This window comes from Nelumbo nucifera, chromosome 3, assembly GCF_055504915.1.
Source record: "Nelumbo nucifera cultivar China Antique chromosome 3, China Antique-T2T, whole genome shotgun sequence".
Lineage (NCBI taxonomy): Eukaryota > Viridiplantae > Streptophyta > Magnoliopsida > Proteales > Nelumbonaceae > Nelumbo > Nelumbo nucifera.
Genome location: NC_142651.1, coordinates 76,080,550 through 76,099,442, shown reverse-complemented (window position 1 = coordinate 76,099,442; position 18,893 = coordinate 76,080,550). Strand labels below are relative to the sequence as shown.

The 18,893-nt window shown below is 37.0% G+C and overlaps 1 protein-coding gene across 2 annotated transcripts in view; it reads left to right on the top strand.

Annotated features, from left to right (window-relative positions):
• The first annotated feature begins 284 nt into the window (after positions 1–284).
• Positions 285–18,893, top strand: part of LOC104588790 (carbon-nitrogen hydrolase family protein) — a 58,883-nt gene continuing 40,274 nt past the window's right edge. Inside the window, exons 1-5 of one of the 2 annotated variants that reach the window (XM_010246870.3) lie at positions 285–430; positions 838–1,044; positions 10,804–11,109; positions 11,490–11,713; positions 15,508–15,611. In XM_010246870.3, coding sequence (XP_010245172.1) covers positions 851–1,044; positions 10,804–11,109; positions 11,490–11,713; positions 15,508–15,611 — 828 coding nt within the window. In that variant the 5' untranslated portion in view covers positions 285–430; positions 838–850. Of the gene's footprint in view, positions 431–526; positions 667–837; positions 1,045–10,803; positions 11,110–11,489; positions 11,714–15,507; positions 15,612–18,893 lie in introns of those variants that run through there. The other variant, XM_088900703.1, reaches the window with a different exon arrangement.

Here is an 18,893-nt window from a genome sequence, read left to right as displayed (position 1 = left end):
TGAGCTTAAGCCTCTAATTCAAATCGAACTCGAACCTGATAGTTTACGAGCGAGCCCGAACGCAGGGCCCCCTTCACTAGTATACCATTAAAATAAATTTTAATTTATTTGGTCATCGAGAAAAAGAACGCCACCCCAAAGGGAAAAATAGTCCAAACGCACCGAATCGGGAATGGATCCCGCTTGCACGATGCGGGTGAATTTGCCAATTTGGCCAACTCGGAAAAATGCGAATCCTGCTTTCTTCTGTCCTTTTTCTACGAGGCTTCATCCATACATAACAGACTCGCAAGTCACCCCCGCGCATCTTAGAGCTTACCATTATCCACTATTCGTGGCGCACTGGCGTCTGGCGACACCTGTTTTCTCAACTTACTGTGCTTTCTGATATCTCCCTTTCTTCTCCCCCACTCTGCCGAAAACGCTCAAGGTACCTCCCTCTCTCTTTCTCTCCAAGAATTTCTTTGATTTTTTGAACTGAAAATGGAAAATTTTAATTCGATAAAGATGCCCTGTTTGATATCCATTTCAACCTTCTTCTTGAGGTCCTTGTCGGTGCTTTAAAAACACTTACCCAAAACCCTTATCGATACTGAAACTTGTGGAGAACAACCAGTCCGGTGATACTCAAACGCTATTCTCGTTCTCTGAATGAGAAATATACATGTAAATATATTTTTGGGAATTAGAATTATGTGGAATTGATTCTGAAAAGAATCATTCTCAGAATTATTTCTCCAGATGCATTCTAAACGCAACCTATCATTATATCAGAGAGGTCATATATTGGTCACTGTACCATATTTTTGCTGAATATAGGAATTGGGTTGTATGCAGATAAGAACTAGAGATGCGGTTGCTGAAGGTGGCAACTTGCAACCTCAATCAATGGGCTATGGATTTTGACTGCAATTTGAAGAACATCAAGGAGTCAATATCAAGGGCTAAAGAAGCAGGTGCAGTCATTAGGCTTGGGCCAGAACTTGAGATTACTGGCTATGGCTGTGAAGACCATTTCTTGGAGCTCGATACCGTAACTCATGCGTAAGTTCCATTTTCCTGCAGTTTCACTTTATTTCAGTATTTCTGAATTGGTGAAACATATTGGCACAATAGTGGCAATGACGGGAAACTTTGGTTTGTTGAATTAGACAAATTTAGTGGTAGGCTTAAATAATTATAGTTCCCTTAGAAATCCTTATCTATCACTCTTTCTTTAATATAGCGTTTGCTTCTTAATACCTGCAATTCTCTTAGGTCAGATATTACTAACATATTTGGGTTCAAATCAATTTGGTTTTCTAACCACTAATGGCATAACCATCATCATTATCATCTAAACCTTGTCCCGACTATATGGGGTCGGCTATGTAACCCTGTTTCGCCATTTTGTTATGTTTAATGTTATATCCATTGTCAAGTTACAAGTGCTTAAATCATTTCTTACTACTTTTTCTTTTGATAATTGAAAATGGTTTCATTAAACAGTAGGAATTAAGATTTTACAAGAATCCCTTGGAGAGGCATAAGATGCAGCCTCTCCTAGCCATTACAAAAGATCAGAAACAAAATTACAATGCTACCCAGAATAAATGGTCCCTAGAAGCCCTCTGTTTAGCAAGATGATCAGCCAAAGCATTTTCCTCCGTACCCATCCACTGATATCTACATGTTATGTGCCTTGTTAAACATTTAACTTTTTTGATGAGATCCCTATAACTCCAAACCATTGAGTCTGGATTTGATAGCCAGCCCACAATCACCTTAGAATCCCCTTCAATCAATAGGTTCTCCACTCCTAGTTGATTAGCAATCTGAATTCCCTATACTGCAGCCAATATCTCAGCTCTTGTAAAGTCCCCTATCCCTATTGGGCCTGAGAATAAGGATATGATGTTAATGCCAAACGGTCCTGGGTTACCCTGGCTGCTTCCGTCAAAATTCAGTTTAAAAAAACCTTCTGGTGGAGTTACCCAAACTATAGTGGGTCTGGTTTTCCTAACTGAAGTGTGTGCAACTGTGGCCCAATTTCTCCAGATGTCATCAAAAGAAAAAAAGCTGAAAGAAGCCAAGGATTTCAACCGATGGATAGTCCTGGTTAAGATACATTCCTTCACTTTTGTAAAGGACTTCTCTTTTGTCACCAAACCCCTCCAAAGATTTTCCCACGCTGCATTAAAAAGAAAATGGTCCAGCTTTGAGCAGGTTGGGTTTTCCTGGAAGTTAGTCCAAGTAAAGATGGATTAAAGTAATGGGAATTCCTTTAGCTCACAAAGATTGACTAAGTCATTGAACTTCTTCATACTGGTTGTAATTGTCTGTTGGGGGGTATTTGATTCCTCTATAAATCTAATAACATTAAAATCCCCACCCAAACACCAAGGGTCCTCCCATAATCCTTTTATTGCATATACCTCATCCCAGAACTCATTTATCTCTCTATAGTTGTTAGGCCCATACACATTTGTTAGTACCCACACAGAGCCATCCTCTAGTTTCCTAAATTTCAGAGAAATTGAGAAATTGCCTATTAATTCCTCCAGAGCTTCCGCCACATCCTCTTTCCAGAAAATGACTAGCCCCCTCGAGGCACCCCAAGAGGGTGCATAAGTCCATTTCACTTCTCTAATCTTCCAAACACTTCTTGCCCACCTTCTATCTAACTCCAGTAACTTAGTTTCCTGAAGCATTACAATGTTAGGCTTTTCTCTTCTCTGCAAGTCTTTTATTAGCCTTCTTTTACTAGCATTTTGAAGCCCCCTCACATTCCAACTAACTATTTTCATTGGCAACACATATAGAAGACCTACTTCAGTCACTCTCCTCCACTACTTGGAATCCTTCCTTTCTCCCCTCTCCCACTAAACTCAATGTCCCCCTCAGTATCCGAAATTAATCGCTCCACTTCTGATCTTTTTGTTTTTTTATTCCCCTTCTTTCCCTTCATTGTCCTCAAGGGCTCTTCACCTGTTCCTACCTTCTCACCCCCTTTCTCAAGCACAGAAGGAATCAATTTCTCTGTATTTGTATCCATAGATTTCTTTTTTTGTTTATATTCCTCCAACAACATACAAATTTGGTCCCAAATCCTTTCTAACTCCTCTTCCTTTTTCCTTTTCAGATCTAGAACTCTCTCATCTTCTCCCAATTGGATACCTTCACCCCTTCCACTACTGGTTGTTTTTTCTAGTTGGGAATCCAGAGCACCTGTTTCAGGAAAAGAACCCAAGTTAGTATCTAAAACCGAATGGACAGGCATACCTAGTTCCATGGGAGCTGAAAGGAGGAGGCCAGAAATTGAAGTTCCAATATTGTGAGTGTGGGCAGAATCAATTCCTTATGTTTTACCAATCTGTGGAGGTGTACCATGTTCAGCCAACTCTTTGCCAAACTTACAAGTAGAACCAACCTCTGATAGATTGCTCCTAGCTGGAGTCTCTGTGCTAAACTGCAAAGGAAGGTCCTGCCCCTCAAAACTGATAGCCATTTCTAACTGAACTCTATTGGGGGACTTGTTTGTAGGAAGAGAGGGAACCTGTGCTGCCCCAAGTTTATTGGCCACATTTCCTCTTCCTTGGCGGCCAAGAGAGGGAAAGAGAAGCTTTCCATCTAAATAGGGTGCGAAATAATTGCTCCCAACTGGCTTTCACCCACAATCAACTGTGATTTGCTAATACCGTCACCAATGGACTCACACATCTCCTCTTCCAAGAAGAGTTGTTCAGTATTTAAACTTCCCTCCTCGAGAAGATCCTTGGGAGCCTTCAACTCCACATTGCCGATGCTTGTTGTGTCATCAGATTCTGTCTCATAGTTAGAATCCTCCTCTTCTGAAACTATCTGATCTTGCATCTCTGATTCCTTACGTCACAAACATCTAGGATTTCGTATCTCGGGTGACAAACGAGCAGACTTCTCCACTGGTACCCATTTCATCGAACTGTTAACAGAGCAGCCACTAGAAGCTACAGCAGCGGCCTGCATTGAGGAAGACGAAAGTAAACCAAACCTTTGCCTTCGTCTAGAGGAGGTCCTGCCCCAGTCACGTGCCTGTTTAAAGAGGCACATGCTTCTTTATTAAAATGTAACGGGCTAGACTTAAGAGGCCCACTACTGCCTTTTAACGACAGGAGAACATTAGGGCATTAGGCCCAGAAGATTCAGGCCCAACAGAACTCACATGACAGGTCACGTGAGGTTTTAAGTGGGGCTTCCCCTCCAACTGGTTCACAGGTTCAGCTGACAGTTCAACTCCTAATCTTGACAGAGAGCCCTCAGTCACACCTTGTTCTTTTCCTTTTAAGGAAGTAAAATTCAAATTAAAAGGGCCTGATCTTTTAGCATCTGAAGCAACTACTTGAGCAAAAGAGCAACCCTTCTTTAGACCTGTAACTTGTGTCTCACGGCTTTGACTCTCCAGCCTGCCCACACCTTTTTGCCTGTTCCCCCACTGCTTGTCTATTTTCGTGAAAGGTTCAGAAGCTTTTTGGGTAACCAATCCTGCGTTGCCATCTAAAGTCCTGATTTCCACCAGCTCATCTTCTCCTGGCGAGCTTCCTTCCACAGATTAGCTTCAATGGAGGAAGCCAGCCATACTGGAATGAAAAAACCTTCGACCCTAACCAACACTTTTCTTGGAATGCCTTAGGTCTTACTCCACTGAGAAGTATGGCAGCTGATCGAAGATCATCCCAGAACTCCCCTGCCAACCGAGCTCCACATAAGACTGCAATAGAATCTGCTACTTCATGGTTCCATAGATGGAATGGCAACCCAACTAGGCGTACTATTACTCCATCCTCAGTGGAGAAAGATTTTGAATTAGATGTTGGTGTCCATTTGAATATTGTGAAAGACCCCAGACTGTCTTGAATATTTATAGCTGTGATTTCCATCTTGTTATCACAGAAATCAATCACAGCCTTGCAACTGTTAAAAGGGGTTAACTCAAACTGCTTCTTCAGCTTGAACTTATGTATCAGTAGATCTGCTACCTTCTAACAGTTTTCTCTGCAACCAACATCCATTTACTGGCCCAGAGTTCTTTTTTAGCATTTACCAACACTGTTGGGTTGCTGATATTCTTTGCCATAGTCACCATTTCTTACTACTTTAACCCATGTCCTTTTTGGTCTCCCTAGCCCTTCTAGCCCTTTCAACTTGTAATGGATCACTTCTTCTTACAGGTGCTGTAGGTGGTCTTCTATGCATGTGATCAAACCATCTTAGTACTTTCTCTCATTTTACCACCTATTGGAACCACTCCTAGGTTCCTCCGGATGACTTCATTTCTGACCCTATCCTTTCTAGTTTTTCCATTTATCCACCTTAGCATATGCATTTTTTCCACACTCAATTTTTTGGACATGTTTCTTGGCTGCCTAACACTACTCCATACAACATAGCTGGCCTTACAATTGTTTTATATAAATTTCCTTTTAATCTAAGTGCTATGTGCTTATCACATAAGATTTTGGATGCACTCCCTCTTGCCTATCCTGCTCTAATTCTATAGGTAACATCCTCCTCAATCTCTCACTTGTTATGAATTATCGAACCAGGGTACTGGAAAAGGTCACACACATTAGTTATCTATTTGTCTCCAATCCTAACTTCCTAACTATACCCTGATTTTCAACAACAACAAGAAACAATAGTGAGAAGTGCTGTTACAAGTTAACTCTGATGCAGGTTTTCTGAATGGTGGTGTAGCTAGCTAGCTATGTTGTTGTTCTTTTTGGCCCTCTGGCTGCTGCTTCTCCAATTCAGGCAGAAGTGATGGTGTTGAAACAAAGTATCCTGCTTGCTATCAAAATTTGCTAGAAATAGGTGGTGTTTGAGTTGGATTGTCTACACCTTACAAAGGCTATGCTTAAATAAGGTTCCTTGGGGGCTGCTAATACTGTGTTTTTAAGAAAACCCAGAAGGGATGTCAATGACCGATTGACTGGGAGACAGATTGAGTCGACAAGCGAGATGTTTAGAAGGGGAAACCTTGGAAGGTTCCGTAGAGGAACTAGGAGATGGGGAGCAGAAAACTGGTACAATAGGGGGGCCCTGGGGCAAGAGTTCGAAAAAAACTTCACTTATGGCAATGCTGTGGCTGCAGGAGCTTGGCCAGAGTTTAAGGTTGCAAATAACTTGGATTCGATTTGATTCGAACCCGAATTTGATCAGGTAAGAGCCAGATTCAGATACCTCCCTTTGATCCTAACAAATCGAAAAAGTTAATCCGTTTAGTTAATGCATCAAATTCAAATATATCCTGATCCGATCTACCAGGACCTAATCCGATTTGTTAGTTATGAAATATTATATATTATATATATTGTATGTATATGTATATTTTATATATGTTATATAGTATTTATTATAATATATTATTTATATATTATAAATAATATATAAATTTGGATGTTGAAGGTGATTCACAGTTAGTAATTCATTGGGTAAAGCACCTTATAGAAGCACCATGGAAATATAGACAGCATTTAGAGAGACTGATGTGATTGCAAAGAACTTGAATGCAAGCTTCAGCTGGTGAGAAGAACTGCAAAAGAGGTAGCAGATACATTAGCTAAATAGGGAGTAAATAGGCAAAGTATTTTCTGGGCATACTTGTAATTGGGTATTGATGAGTATTGGGTTTTACCAATAGATGTGTTAAGTTTAAATCTTTAATTATTAACGAAATCCTTTTGCTGATAAAGAATATATTATTTATATTATATCATCAAGTGTTTTTTTATTACAATCCAAATTGAATTGGATATCTGAAGGCTCTTCATTCCTCTCTTACACCACATGGTCTTCAGAAGGCTCTTCATTCCTTTTCTTATACCACATTAGTGGCATTGTCTTCTCGGTCATCATTCTCTATGTGTTTTGAAAAAGCTAGTCCCAACTTTGGAGTTTGTAACTCAGTTGGATTGTGAGTCATGTCAGTTAAGCAAACATCATAGCGTGTCTTTTGTTCCTAGAGATGATAAGAGAGTCTTTAGTCCTTTTGCTTTAGTCTATTCAGATGTTTGGGGTCCTAGTCGTGTGTCATCTTATAATGGATTCAGATGTTTTATAACATTTATTGATGACTATTCAAGAATGACATGGATTCACTTAATGAAGGATCGTTTAGAATTATTCTCTATTTTTCTATCTTTTCATGCTGAGATAAGGAATTGGTTTGGTGCATGCACTAAAGTGTTTTGTTCTGATAATGCCAAAGAATATTTTCATAATAGTTTTCAGTCTTATTTTGACTCATGTTGTTATACATTAGTCCTCCTATTCACACATTCCTCAACAGAATGGTGTGGCCGAGAGAAAGAATCATCATGTGATTGAAACTGCTTGGGCCTTGTTGATTCAAATGTCAGTCCCTAGGATCTATTGGATTAATGCAATTCTCACGTCTTGTTTTCTCATAAACCGTATGTCCTCTTCAATCCTAGATGGTGAGTCACCTTTCTCTATCTTGTTTCCCTTCTACTTTTCCTTTATCTCCTCCTCATGTGTTTGGTTGTGTGTGTTTTGTTCACAAATTGGGTCCATGCCATCATAAACTTGATTCTAGAGCTATCAGATGTATTTTCCTTGGTTACTTTCGTACTTAAAAAGGTTATAAGTGCTATGATCCTGTTTTATGAAAAGTTTTTGTTGCTTTGATGTTATCTTCTTTGTTTACCCTATTTTCTAGACGTGAACCTTCTCCTTCTATTCCTCTTTTCTCTGACTTAGGTGATGTCTTTTTTCCTTTGCCTATTGTAGAGGAGCTTATTTGACCATCTATTCATAGAGTGTACTTTAGACGTGATTGACAGCTAGAATTGTCACCAACAGTTGATCCAACTCTGGCTTTTGACCTGCCACCAGAGTCTTTGCCATTGATAGATCCATTACCCTCAGATCTTGATCTTTCTATTGCTCTTCATAAGGTAAGTGTGCTTGCACAGATCACCCCCTTTCTTGGTTTGTCTTTTTTGCTTATTTATCTGCTTCACATCAACAGTTCATTTCTCTTCTATCATCTGTTTCCCTATTGTGTTCTATATAGGAAGCCTTCTCATCTCCTGGTTGGAAGAAGGCAATGGATGAAGAATGTAATGCTCTTTAATCCAATCATACTTGGGATTTCACTTTCTTACTACCTCAGAAGCAGGCTGTTGGTTGTCGATGGGTCTATATAGTTAGACATTGTCAAAATGGTAGTATTGAGTAGTTCAAAGCTTGACTTGTTGTTAAGGGGTATACTTAGACTTATGGTGTGGACTATTCAGAAACCTTCTCTCCCATGGCTAAAATAGGTTTTGTATGAGTGCTTGTCTCTTTAGCTGTCCACTTTGATTGGCCTCTATGTTAGCTTGCTGTAAAAAATGCTTTCCTCCATGGTGATCTTCAAGAGGTGTATATGGAGCAACTTCCTGGGTATGTTGCTTAGGGGGAGTCAGGGAAGGTGTGTTGATTGAAGAAGGCTATCTATGGGTTGAAGCAGTCACCATGGGCATGGTTTGGTCATTTTAGTTGTGTAGTGCAAGAGTTTGCATGAAACAATGCAATGTTGTTATGTTGATAACTTTGTGTTTAGCGGCAACTCTTCATTTGGAAAAATCATTCTGGCACTGGCTGTGTATGTTGATGATATTGTTCTAATCGACAATGATGCACATGGATTAATGAGTTGTAACAATTCCTACAACACTTTCAAACTAAAGATTTAGGAACCTTGAAATACTTTCTTGGAATTGAGGTAGCTCGATTGAAGTGGGGAATCTCTTTGTTTCGGCGAAAGTATGTTTTGTATATATTGGATGAAATTGGGTTGTTGGGGTCCAAGCCAGTTGAAACTCCTATGGATCCTAATGTGAAGATGACTTGTAGTCAGGGGGAGCCATTAGAAGACCCTACAAGGTAGCGGAGACTGGTTGGCAAGCTGATCTGTCTTACCATCACTAGGTCTGACATCTCCTTTATTGTTGGAGTCCTTGGTCAATTCATGCAAAATCCAACAACTGCTCATTGGGATGGTGTTATGAGGGTATTGAAGTATCAAAAGGGTTCTCCTGGTTGGGGGCTATTGTATATGAAAGGGGGGGAGATATGTCTTTAGTAGGGTATTTTGATGCAGATTGGGCAGGCCCTCCAATGGATAAGAAGTTTACTACAGGTTATTGTACCTTCTTGTGTGGAAATGCTTGTCACCTGGAAGAGCAAGAAGTAGAGTGTGGTTGCTAGGAGTAGTGTTGAAGCTGAACACAGGGCAATGGCCCATGCTACCTATGAGTTAGTTTGGTTGAAGCATTGTCTTCAGGAGATGAATATCACAATTTTTCAACCCATTAAATTGTCTATGACAACTAAGCTGCAACACATATTGCCTCCAATCTAGTGTTTCATGAAAGGACTAAACACATTGAAGTTGATTGCCATTTTGTGAGTAAGTAACAAGTGGAGATATTGTTACCCCCCTATGTTAAATCTGAAGATCAAGTGACTGATATTTTTACTAAAAGTTTGGGTCGCTCAAGGATGGATTATATTTGTAACAAGCTAGAACTTTATGGTATATACGCTCTAGCTTGAGGGGGAGTGTTCAAATTGTTAAAATCAGTTGACATTGTCATTCTTGTCTTTTCCTTGTTATTTTTCTCTCTTATATCTGCTGTAACTTATCTAGGGGCATTGTTGTCATTTCAGTAAGATGTTAATACAAGTGGGTCAACAGTAAGGAGAGTAGAGTTCGATTTCTCCTTGCTTGTCTTCCCTCTTTTCTTCTCTTTCTCTTCTCTTCCCTGTTTTCTTCTCTTTCTCTCCCTACCTTCTTCCTTTACTTCTTTTTTTCTTTTTTTTTCCACTTTACTTCTCTTTATTGAAGTTGCAACATCCTTTGCCAAAGTTTCATAGTGTGGCTTATGGGTTTAAAACCACAATGGCTATTGAAATTGCCTTTGTTCTTAAATATAGGCATCAAAGTGCTCTTACTCCATTCATTTGGCATTTTCTTTTCTATCATCATCTTATTAAATATTTTATTTAGCTATAGTAACCCTACTTCTCCCATATCTTCCCATAATTCTATTGGAATTATGTTCTAATGCCTTTCCCCTCATTTTATTTAGTGCCTCCTTCACTTCAGTAATTTTAATTTTATAAAGATACATGTAATTTTTAACATTAAGAGTTACTAATCTTTCCTCCATTAACACCCTTTTCATGTTGTTATTTAATAAAATTTTAAAATAGTTTTTCATCTTTCCTTAATTTCCTAATCTTTTACCATGACTCATTGATCTTCCTCTTAATGCACCTAACATCGGGTTTGAATCTTTTTGTTTTTTTTTGATCAGCAATAAAGATTGATTTATTAAGTAAAACTATATGGGATTAAGTACAAAAAGATGACCAAACTGTAACATTGATCTTGAATCTTAATTGGATTGAATAGGTTAGATTCACATCCAATCTGATTATTAAGTGGATCTAATTTTTAAAATATGAATCCAATCTGTATATGTAAATGGAACATCTGAATCCAAAATAAACAGATTGGATCTTAGGCTTTCAAACTACTCTGGCAGTCCTAGATACAAGTGTCCTGGTATCATAGGTCAATGCTGGTGCTTTGTCTTTTGAGTTGATGTTGATCTCATTACCTTGAGGTACTGTTATTGTTCACTCTAATCTTAAATGATTTTTTTTACCGTCTTGTTTGCAAATGATGTTAGGTTTGTCTTCTATCATCTCAAGTGCCTTTTAGCATTGCTTTTAATTCCTCTTTAGCAATGACTAGAGCATGTTGCATTGCAGATGGGAGTGTTTGAAGGATATTTTACTTGGTGACTGGACAGATGGCATATTATGCAGCATTGGTATGCCTATTATCAGAGGTTCAGAACGCTATAACTGTCAAGTACTTTGTCTAAACAGAAAGATACTCATGATCCGCCCAAAGATGTGGCTTGCAAACGATGGAAATTATAGGGAACTTCGATGGTTTACAACATGGAAGCAAAATGACCAGCTTGTGGATTTCCAACTTCCAAATGATATTTCGGAAGCTTTGTTACAAAAATCAGTACCTTTTGGTTATGGATACATTCAGTTTCTAGACACGTAAGTGCCTATAATTTTAGGTGTATTTAACTGATTTTATGATTGAATTATATAACCTGTTGCAGTTTATTGTTCTATATCATGAAGGGCTAGAAATATGTTCCTATCCTAATACTGAATTAAAAGTTAGAATTTCATGCAACATTTGCTTTGAAATATCTGCTTGCACAAAGTGACCACTGTCAGACTCGAATCCACATCTCACGCTTGCCAGCCCAAGGTTTTATTGATAGCCATAAAAGCAGAATAAAACCCTAAAGCTTATTCATAATATTATGTGCTTGTCGATACAATTCCTATGAATAAATCATGAACCATTGTGCTTATTCACATTAATCAGTATAAGGAATCGTTAATTCTGAAGTTTATTTTCTTGTCAGAGCTGTTGCTGCTGAGATCTGTGAAGAGCTTTTTACACCTTCTCCTCCACATGCTGAGCTTGCATTAAATGGTGTAGAAGTGTTCATGAATGCAAGTGGAAGTCATCACCAACTAAGGAAGCTTGATCTTCGTCTTCGAGCTTTCATAGGTGCTACTCATACCCGTGGAGGGGTTTATATGTACAGTAATCACCAAGGATGTGATGGCGGTCGCCTTTATTATGGTAAACATATTCCTGGTTGGGAATGCATTACCTAAACTCTGTTATTCTCCTTTGCATATAATATCTTAAGTTTTTCATTTTAGAATTTCTGAAGGTCACTGATTAGTGCACCCCTGTTTTTGAAAAACAATGTGGTAATAGCAGCGAAAATACAATGATGCCCCTAGACCATTACAGAAAATCCATAATTTACAGGAGCATTCTTGGATTTCCTGGATTCTTGTTCTCATTATCCTTCCCTCTTATCAACAAATTTTGTTCCTTTATGTTATTGGCTGTTATTAATGCCCTTAATGTATTTTTACTGTCTCGATCAATATTTTCTAGAAGGCTTTCTGGTTCATCTACTGAGCTTATAGGAATATTTTCTATAAGTACTAGGTGCATGCCCCACACCTTGAGACACTCTATGTCAAGAATGTTATTTTGATTTATTAATTGAATTACGGTTCTCATCAAAAGATTGCATAAAGAACTAGTGCAAGCTTTTTTATATATTCTTTTAGGGTTTTTAACAGTACCTACTTAGGGTAGGGATGCAACTTTTGCAGGTTAGGGTTGGAATTTTGTCAAAATTCTAATGGACCCAACCCGAAGCCCAAGCCCGAAACAGTGTAAACTGTTAACTCGGGCCAACCTGATTTGTAAGAACATAGTTTTTCTTTTTAAAGCTCATAGTACTGTATAATCATTTTTTTAGCACAACGATTAAAATTCATCTAAACTTTTTCATATATACAAAAAAAAAATGATACCTGGATGCCTGTACATGTTTAGTGTACTGGTGTAGGTGACAGATACTTAATGCATACAAAAGTGGATACTGCATCAATACTTCTAGATGTACTCAATACCATTAACACTTTAAAATAATATGTTTAAACAAATTAAACTATAGAAAAAACTGTACATGTTTGAGAGGTTGAATATCTCATGTTTGAGATATTTAAATGCTGATTGAATTGCACCATATAGAATGAGAAACTCTAAGGGGAGGCTGGGTTGGTAAGCCCCATGCCAAAATTCTCTAGTTTTTCTCAGGATTGGCTCCAAATTGCAGATCTCTGTTTTCTTGTTCCTGTTCCAGGTCTGCAATAGTAGTCCTTTTGTGTGTGTTTTATTTTTATTTTTTATTTTAGCTCTTTCTTTTGTGAAAAGAATGAAACTTCACGAGACTTCATGTCTCAAGGCTTATGCTTCACCTCATGCGCCAGCCTTCAAAATTTTGGTTTAAATGCACCGTACATTTGGTGTATGCAGAATTTTTAATATTCAAGTACTAGAAAGAGAGAGAAATAAAAACAATGAATAGCCTCTTTAAGTCTTAATTGCATTTGGTGCATTTAACGTAAAGATGAAATCAATAACTTCATTCTGCATAAAGTATCTTTTAAACACATAAGATTTTTGATAAAATCTTATGTGTTTAAATCTTTTAATGATATATATTAACTAGTAAAAATGATATATTGATAAACTTTTACCGGTTACCAATAAGAAATTAGTGTATTAACTAAGAACTAGTATTTCTAACCTTAGTAATTCAGTGCCCTTGAGACAATTAGAAACTGAACATGAACAATACCTTAATAAAAGGACAGATCCTAGAAGTGGAAAGTCGCTTTAAGTGGTAGGTCCCCCATGTATTGGCATTGTTTTCAGTGATGAATATGATGATTATTGAAGGTTCAAATCACATTACATGCATGTTATTTGATAAAAAAATGAATATGATGATTATAATTACAACCAAGGATTGAAATATTGATATGATACGTCCGATACGGGGCGTATTGTATCGGTATCATTACTTACTGGTATGGGATATGCTACGACTGGAGGTGTATCCTGCCAGTCGTGTGTATCAGGTCGAGATGGGTGCATATCGGTCTGTATCGCATTGTATCGGCCAATACACACTGATACAGACCGATAATGATACACCATATGCACCCATGCAGCTTTCTACTAAAAAATGCAAATGGGGTGATTTGAACCCAAACCAATTAGCGCACTTAACGCTTAAGCCCTTAAATTGCTAAGTCACTTAGTTTCTTATGATACCAAGTGAAATAAAATTACTTTTATTAATTTTACTGTCTAAGTGCAATCCCGATAAACAATACATATTTATGTTTAACAACTCCAACTAAAAATAAAAAAAATAATATTCAAAATTAGTAGTTTATAAAATAATGGAATAAATTATCTATCAAATCCACATTTATATCAAAAGATTATTTGAATCTCAAGAAATTTATACAAATAAAATATTAATAATCAAATAGCTATTTTAGTACTTAAAATTTACAAATTTGTACATGGTATGTATCTTAAAAATTATATATATATTTTTAAATTATTAATTAATATTTTAATTTACATTAAATAAAAACATATTATTATATACAAAAATAATTTTTTTTTACAAAATATTCAAGAATATAATATTAAATTGAATCTATCAAACCTACTAATCTAATTTATATAAAAATGAATTTTAATTTTAGAAAAATTATAGAAATAAAAACATTAATAGTGGAATAATCATTTTAGTAATTAAAAATTACGATTTTGCATATGATATGTCTCTTAGAAAGTTTAATATATTTGATATATTTTAAGTAGAGATTATATATTTTTATAAATTATTAATTGATATTTTAATTTGCATCTAAGAATTTAATATTTGATTGACTTTGTTGTTAATGTAAAAAGAGTAAAATAGAAAATACTTGATATAATAATTAAAATATAATAGGTGCATATGTTCTATGTTTTGGACTCTTGATTGGTGCATCATCAATAAAGTTATATGATATCTATGCATCCTATTATATTAATTTTAATATACTTTTTCAAATACACCACTGAAATATACGTTTTCTATGTCTTTATACATTATTTGTGTCTATTTAACTTTAAATTTAGATTTATTAATGTATTTGTGGAATTTGTATGTGTTTCCCTAGCGTATCCAAGTTTTTCCATATTTTTCGTCCGTATCCATGCGTATTTGGGTAAAGAGAAATGCAAATTCCCTTGCTGATGGATTAACTAGGCAAGGGGTGAATAGGGATTCTGGTTTCTGGGCTCAGTTGTAATTGTTCTTTTCTTTTTGGGTGCCTGCCCACTTTCTTGGGGAGTTAAGATACTTTAGCTCCTCTACTTTGTAAGCTTATTCCTCTTTAATGAAATCTGTTGTTATTGAACAAAAAAAAAAAATCCATGCGTTTCCGAAGTGTATCTGTATCTGTATCCATATCCAAATTGTCCAATACGATACCCAATACCAATACTTTAATCCTTGACTACAACTAGTAAAAGCAATGGCCATAGTCCAGTGGAAAAGAGATAAGATTAAGGTATTCCATTATATAAAAACAAGGGTGTTAGAAAGACAGGTGGACTTTTAACTTTCGTAATCTTAAAACCAGGGAACTAGAGGATGTTGTCAGGTTCCTTGTTGTATACTGCATGTCTTATTTTCCCCTTAAAAGGGAGAAAAATAAGAGCGGGGAACTGGGAGTCTCTTTAACTGAACTGCCAGTTAATTTAAGTTTTAACCATCTATACTTGTTGGACATGCTTTAGCAGTTACAAGTTTTTTCCTCTTTTCTTTTTTATTTCCTTCCTCTTTTTGCTGGCACTAGCACCCATGTGTAGTGGCAATAATTCTTTTTATTAGGAATTAGTGACCCTGTTATCAAAAGGTGTGGTCAGTGTTTTATTTTTGACTGAAGGATGGTGGTTCTTGTGTTTATTTGTGATTGAGTTGAATACTTTTATGGCAGATGGATGTTGTTGCATAGTGATAAATGGAGATGTGGTTGCTCAAGGATCGCAATTTTCATTGAAAGATGTTGAGGTTTTGGTCGCTCAAATAGACCTAGATGCTGTAAGATGTAACTTTACATTATTGTTATTGCATTTGTCGTAGTAAAGATTGGAGGAAGCCTATTTCCTGTTTGAAGCTATTTTCTCTATTCCAAAGTTCCAAAGTTCATTAGCATCACAGACAATGATGTTCAGCTGATTCATAGAGTTCAGTGCTTGTCTCCTTAGTAGGGTTTCATTAATAAGAGTATAACTGCAAGTTGGCTTTGCCAAAGCTAAACTTGGTCTGAGCCAACTCAAGCATCAAGCCCTTTTTATATGATGTAGGACTATGTGATCCAAGGCTGGATTAGTAGCAACTTTGATTGAATTTGAAAAATATATGATGATGGTAATGCGTTAGGTCCAATGTGTGGGGTTGATGGGCTAGAGGTAAAGTCTAGAGAAGTGGGGGTGGGGGGATGGGGGTTTGTCTAGGGTATATTGCTGTATGAAGTGATTGGGTAACTAGTATAGTGTTGAAATTCCTGCAATATGCAAAAATTTCTAAAGAGAGAAAACAAGCAACTTTAAATATTTCAAGATTGGAACGAAATTTCTTTAAACTGTTTTAAAGTAAAGGTTAGGTAAGTGAGCTGGAGCAGAGTGAATTTGGAGAGGTGTTAAGATGGTTGGGCACATAAAGACGGGAATTAGCAACATTTGAGAACTAGGGTTTTTAGTGGGAATTTTTGAAAACTGTTTTAGTAAAGATCTTTAGATATGGAGGATGGCTCAACTAGATCTTGGTTTTCACCAAGGTTTGGTAGGGTGTTTGAATTTTGAGAATTGAAGGGAATGAAGCCGAGACTTACCCAAGATCAAACTTAGTCCTTTAGTTGTTGAAGAATGATGGCTCTGATTGTATTTTCCCAAGTCTTTGATGTCTGTGGATGGCTGAGCTCAAAATCTTGAGAGAGAAGAGAAGAGAAGAGAAGAGAAGAGAAACAAAGGAATCATTTTTAGGAACCACTCACCATAAGTTATACAGGCAGAAACTAAACTCCAATATTCATCACTCATGTTTTGTAACTTAACAAACAAGCATATAGACTGTTTAGGGTCAGCCAAAGCCAAGCCAAAGGTTCAAAGTATTGATACACCCAATATGCACGAATATACATATGCATATCGGGTGTTTCGGTACTATAAAACATTTTTTCTTTTAATTATTTTACTTGGATATTTTGATGAGGGGATTGTTTAAATATTATTTAACATTTCAAAACAATAGATTTGGGAAAAGCCTTAAAAGGCATATTGGCCACCTGTTGACACGATATGATACACTTCATACGAGACCTATCGTGTTGAAATTTTGAACCCTGAGCCAAATTGCTTTCTAAACTAGGAAAACTCAAAAGTACAATTCTTCCACTCATAAACCAATTTAAAGAAAACTAAATAACTCCTAAACTACTTAACCAATGACTCTGGAAATTTAAACATGACTAAACTATAATAGAAAATTCAAACTAATCTTGACCCTACATACAATAGTCAAAATGATGAAAATACTCCTGTCTAAAAATACAGAGATACACAAAAAAAAAAAAACCCACTTTTGACTCTTCAGCTCCTGCATCATTACAACCTCAGGTTGGGCATATAGCATAGAACCTGCCTTAGTCTTCAACTGGGAATGAAAAACTTCACAAAACCTCTCCAAAAACCCTCCCAACTGGGCTACATAAGCTGCTCTCTAATCAGCTGATCAATTCTCTATGCACACTGTGTATGGGCAAAGAGAGAAGAAAGAAAAGAAGGTGATAACCTGCTATGATACCAAGTTGTAAATCACACCTGCAATGAATTAAAAGAAAAAAAATAGGAGAAAAGGAGATTGAGGAGAGAGAAGTGATGGAGGAAGAAGAAGAGAGAGTTGTTCTAAAACCTTTCTTCAGCCCCCAATGATCTCTTTTATTCTTTTGTTGTAAAAAATAAGGACAATTACATGAGTGCCCTTAGTAGGGCGTCCATCACTAAAGACAACAATAAAAAACAAGAAAACATGCCCATAACTAAGGCCCACTACCTACTAACACAAGTCATAAACATAACTTAAAGAAAAAACAAAGAAACTAAGGTCCATTTGGCCCATTATCTCTACACCACCCATCTAACCTCCTTTCAATTCTTTCCAAGAGTGGTTTCCATAAATTCATTGACTTCACTGCACCACCAATCGGCATTCCCAAATATGTGAAAGGGAGCTCACCAATTCTGCATTCCATGGCATCAGCACACTCCAACAACACTTCCCTCCCAACCTCTCCAACTGCTATTATTGTGCTTTTAGATAGGTTTATCTTCAGCCCTGATAACAACTCAAAATTTGCCAAGACTGCCCTCAGATTCAGCATCTGTTCCACCTTTGCATCCAAGAAAATTAGAGTATCATCTGCATACTGCAGAAGAGAAATGCAAGGTCCATCTCTTCCTACCTTAAAGCCCTCAATTAAGCCCACTTGTTTGCTTCTTTCTAGTAGTAGGTTCAAAACCTCCAAACCAAATACTGATTTATGAACCAGAAAATAAGGACATCAGCAGACCTCAATCTTCATAAACAAAGGTCTACTGATTTATACAAACCAGAAATCAGGGGCATCAGAAGGCCAGTTTTCTTTTGTCCTATCAGTTCTGTAAAAGGTAAGCATCTGTTACTGACCTTAGGAGAACATTCAGAACTACTTCCAACATGAAAGTTACCTCCACCGATGAGATGACAGATCAGTTTCAGTTTAGGATGCTTCCTTTTTTTTTTGAGAAATGATAGAATTTTATTAATAAAAGAGGAATTACATCAAGATTTACAAGACAAATCATCCCAATAGGGATGCAACGTGCGATCCCATCCTACAACAACTCAAATTACAACTGAGCCAAAAAAAGTTCAGACTTAAACACCCCCATCTTCGCAAAGTAATCTGCCATCCCATTTGCAGACTGCCTTTCTCATTGAACAAGAACTGTCATGTCTCTAACCAGCCATTTGAACTTTTTCATAGATTCTTTGTACTTCCAACTCACTGTTTCTAGTTCCTTCAGCCACCCTATTATCAATTTATAGTCACCTTCAATGAGCGGTCTGTCAAAATTTAGCTGTCTAGCAATCTGTACTCCTTGCAAGACTGCTTGGAACTCTGTAAAAACTGAGTCCCCTTTTCCAGTCGGGCCTGAGAAGACAGCAACAATAAGTCCTTCGCTATTCCTGAAAACCCTCCTATACCAGCTGGACCTGGGTTCTCTAGGCTGCTGCCATCAAAGTTCAACGTGATAAAGCCTTTGTCAGGATGTTCCCAAG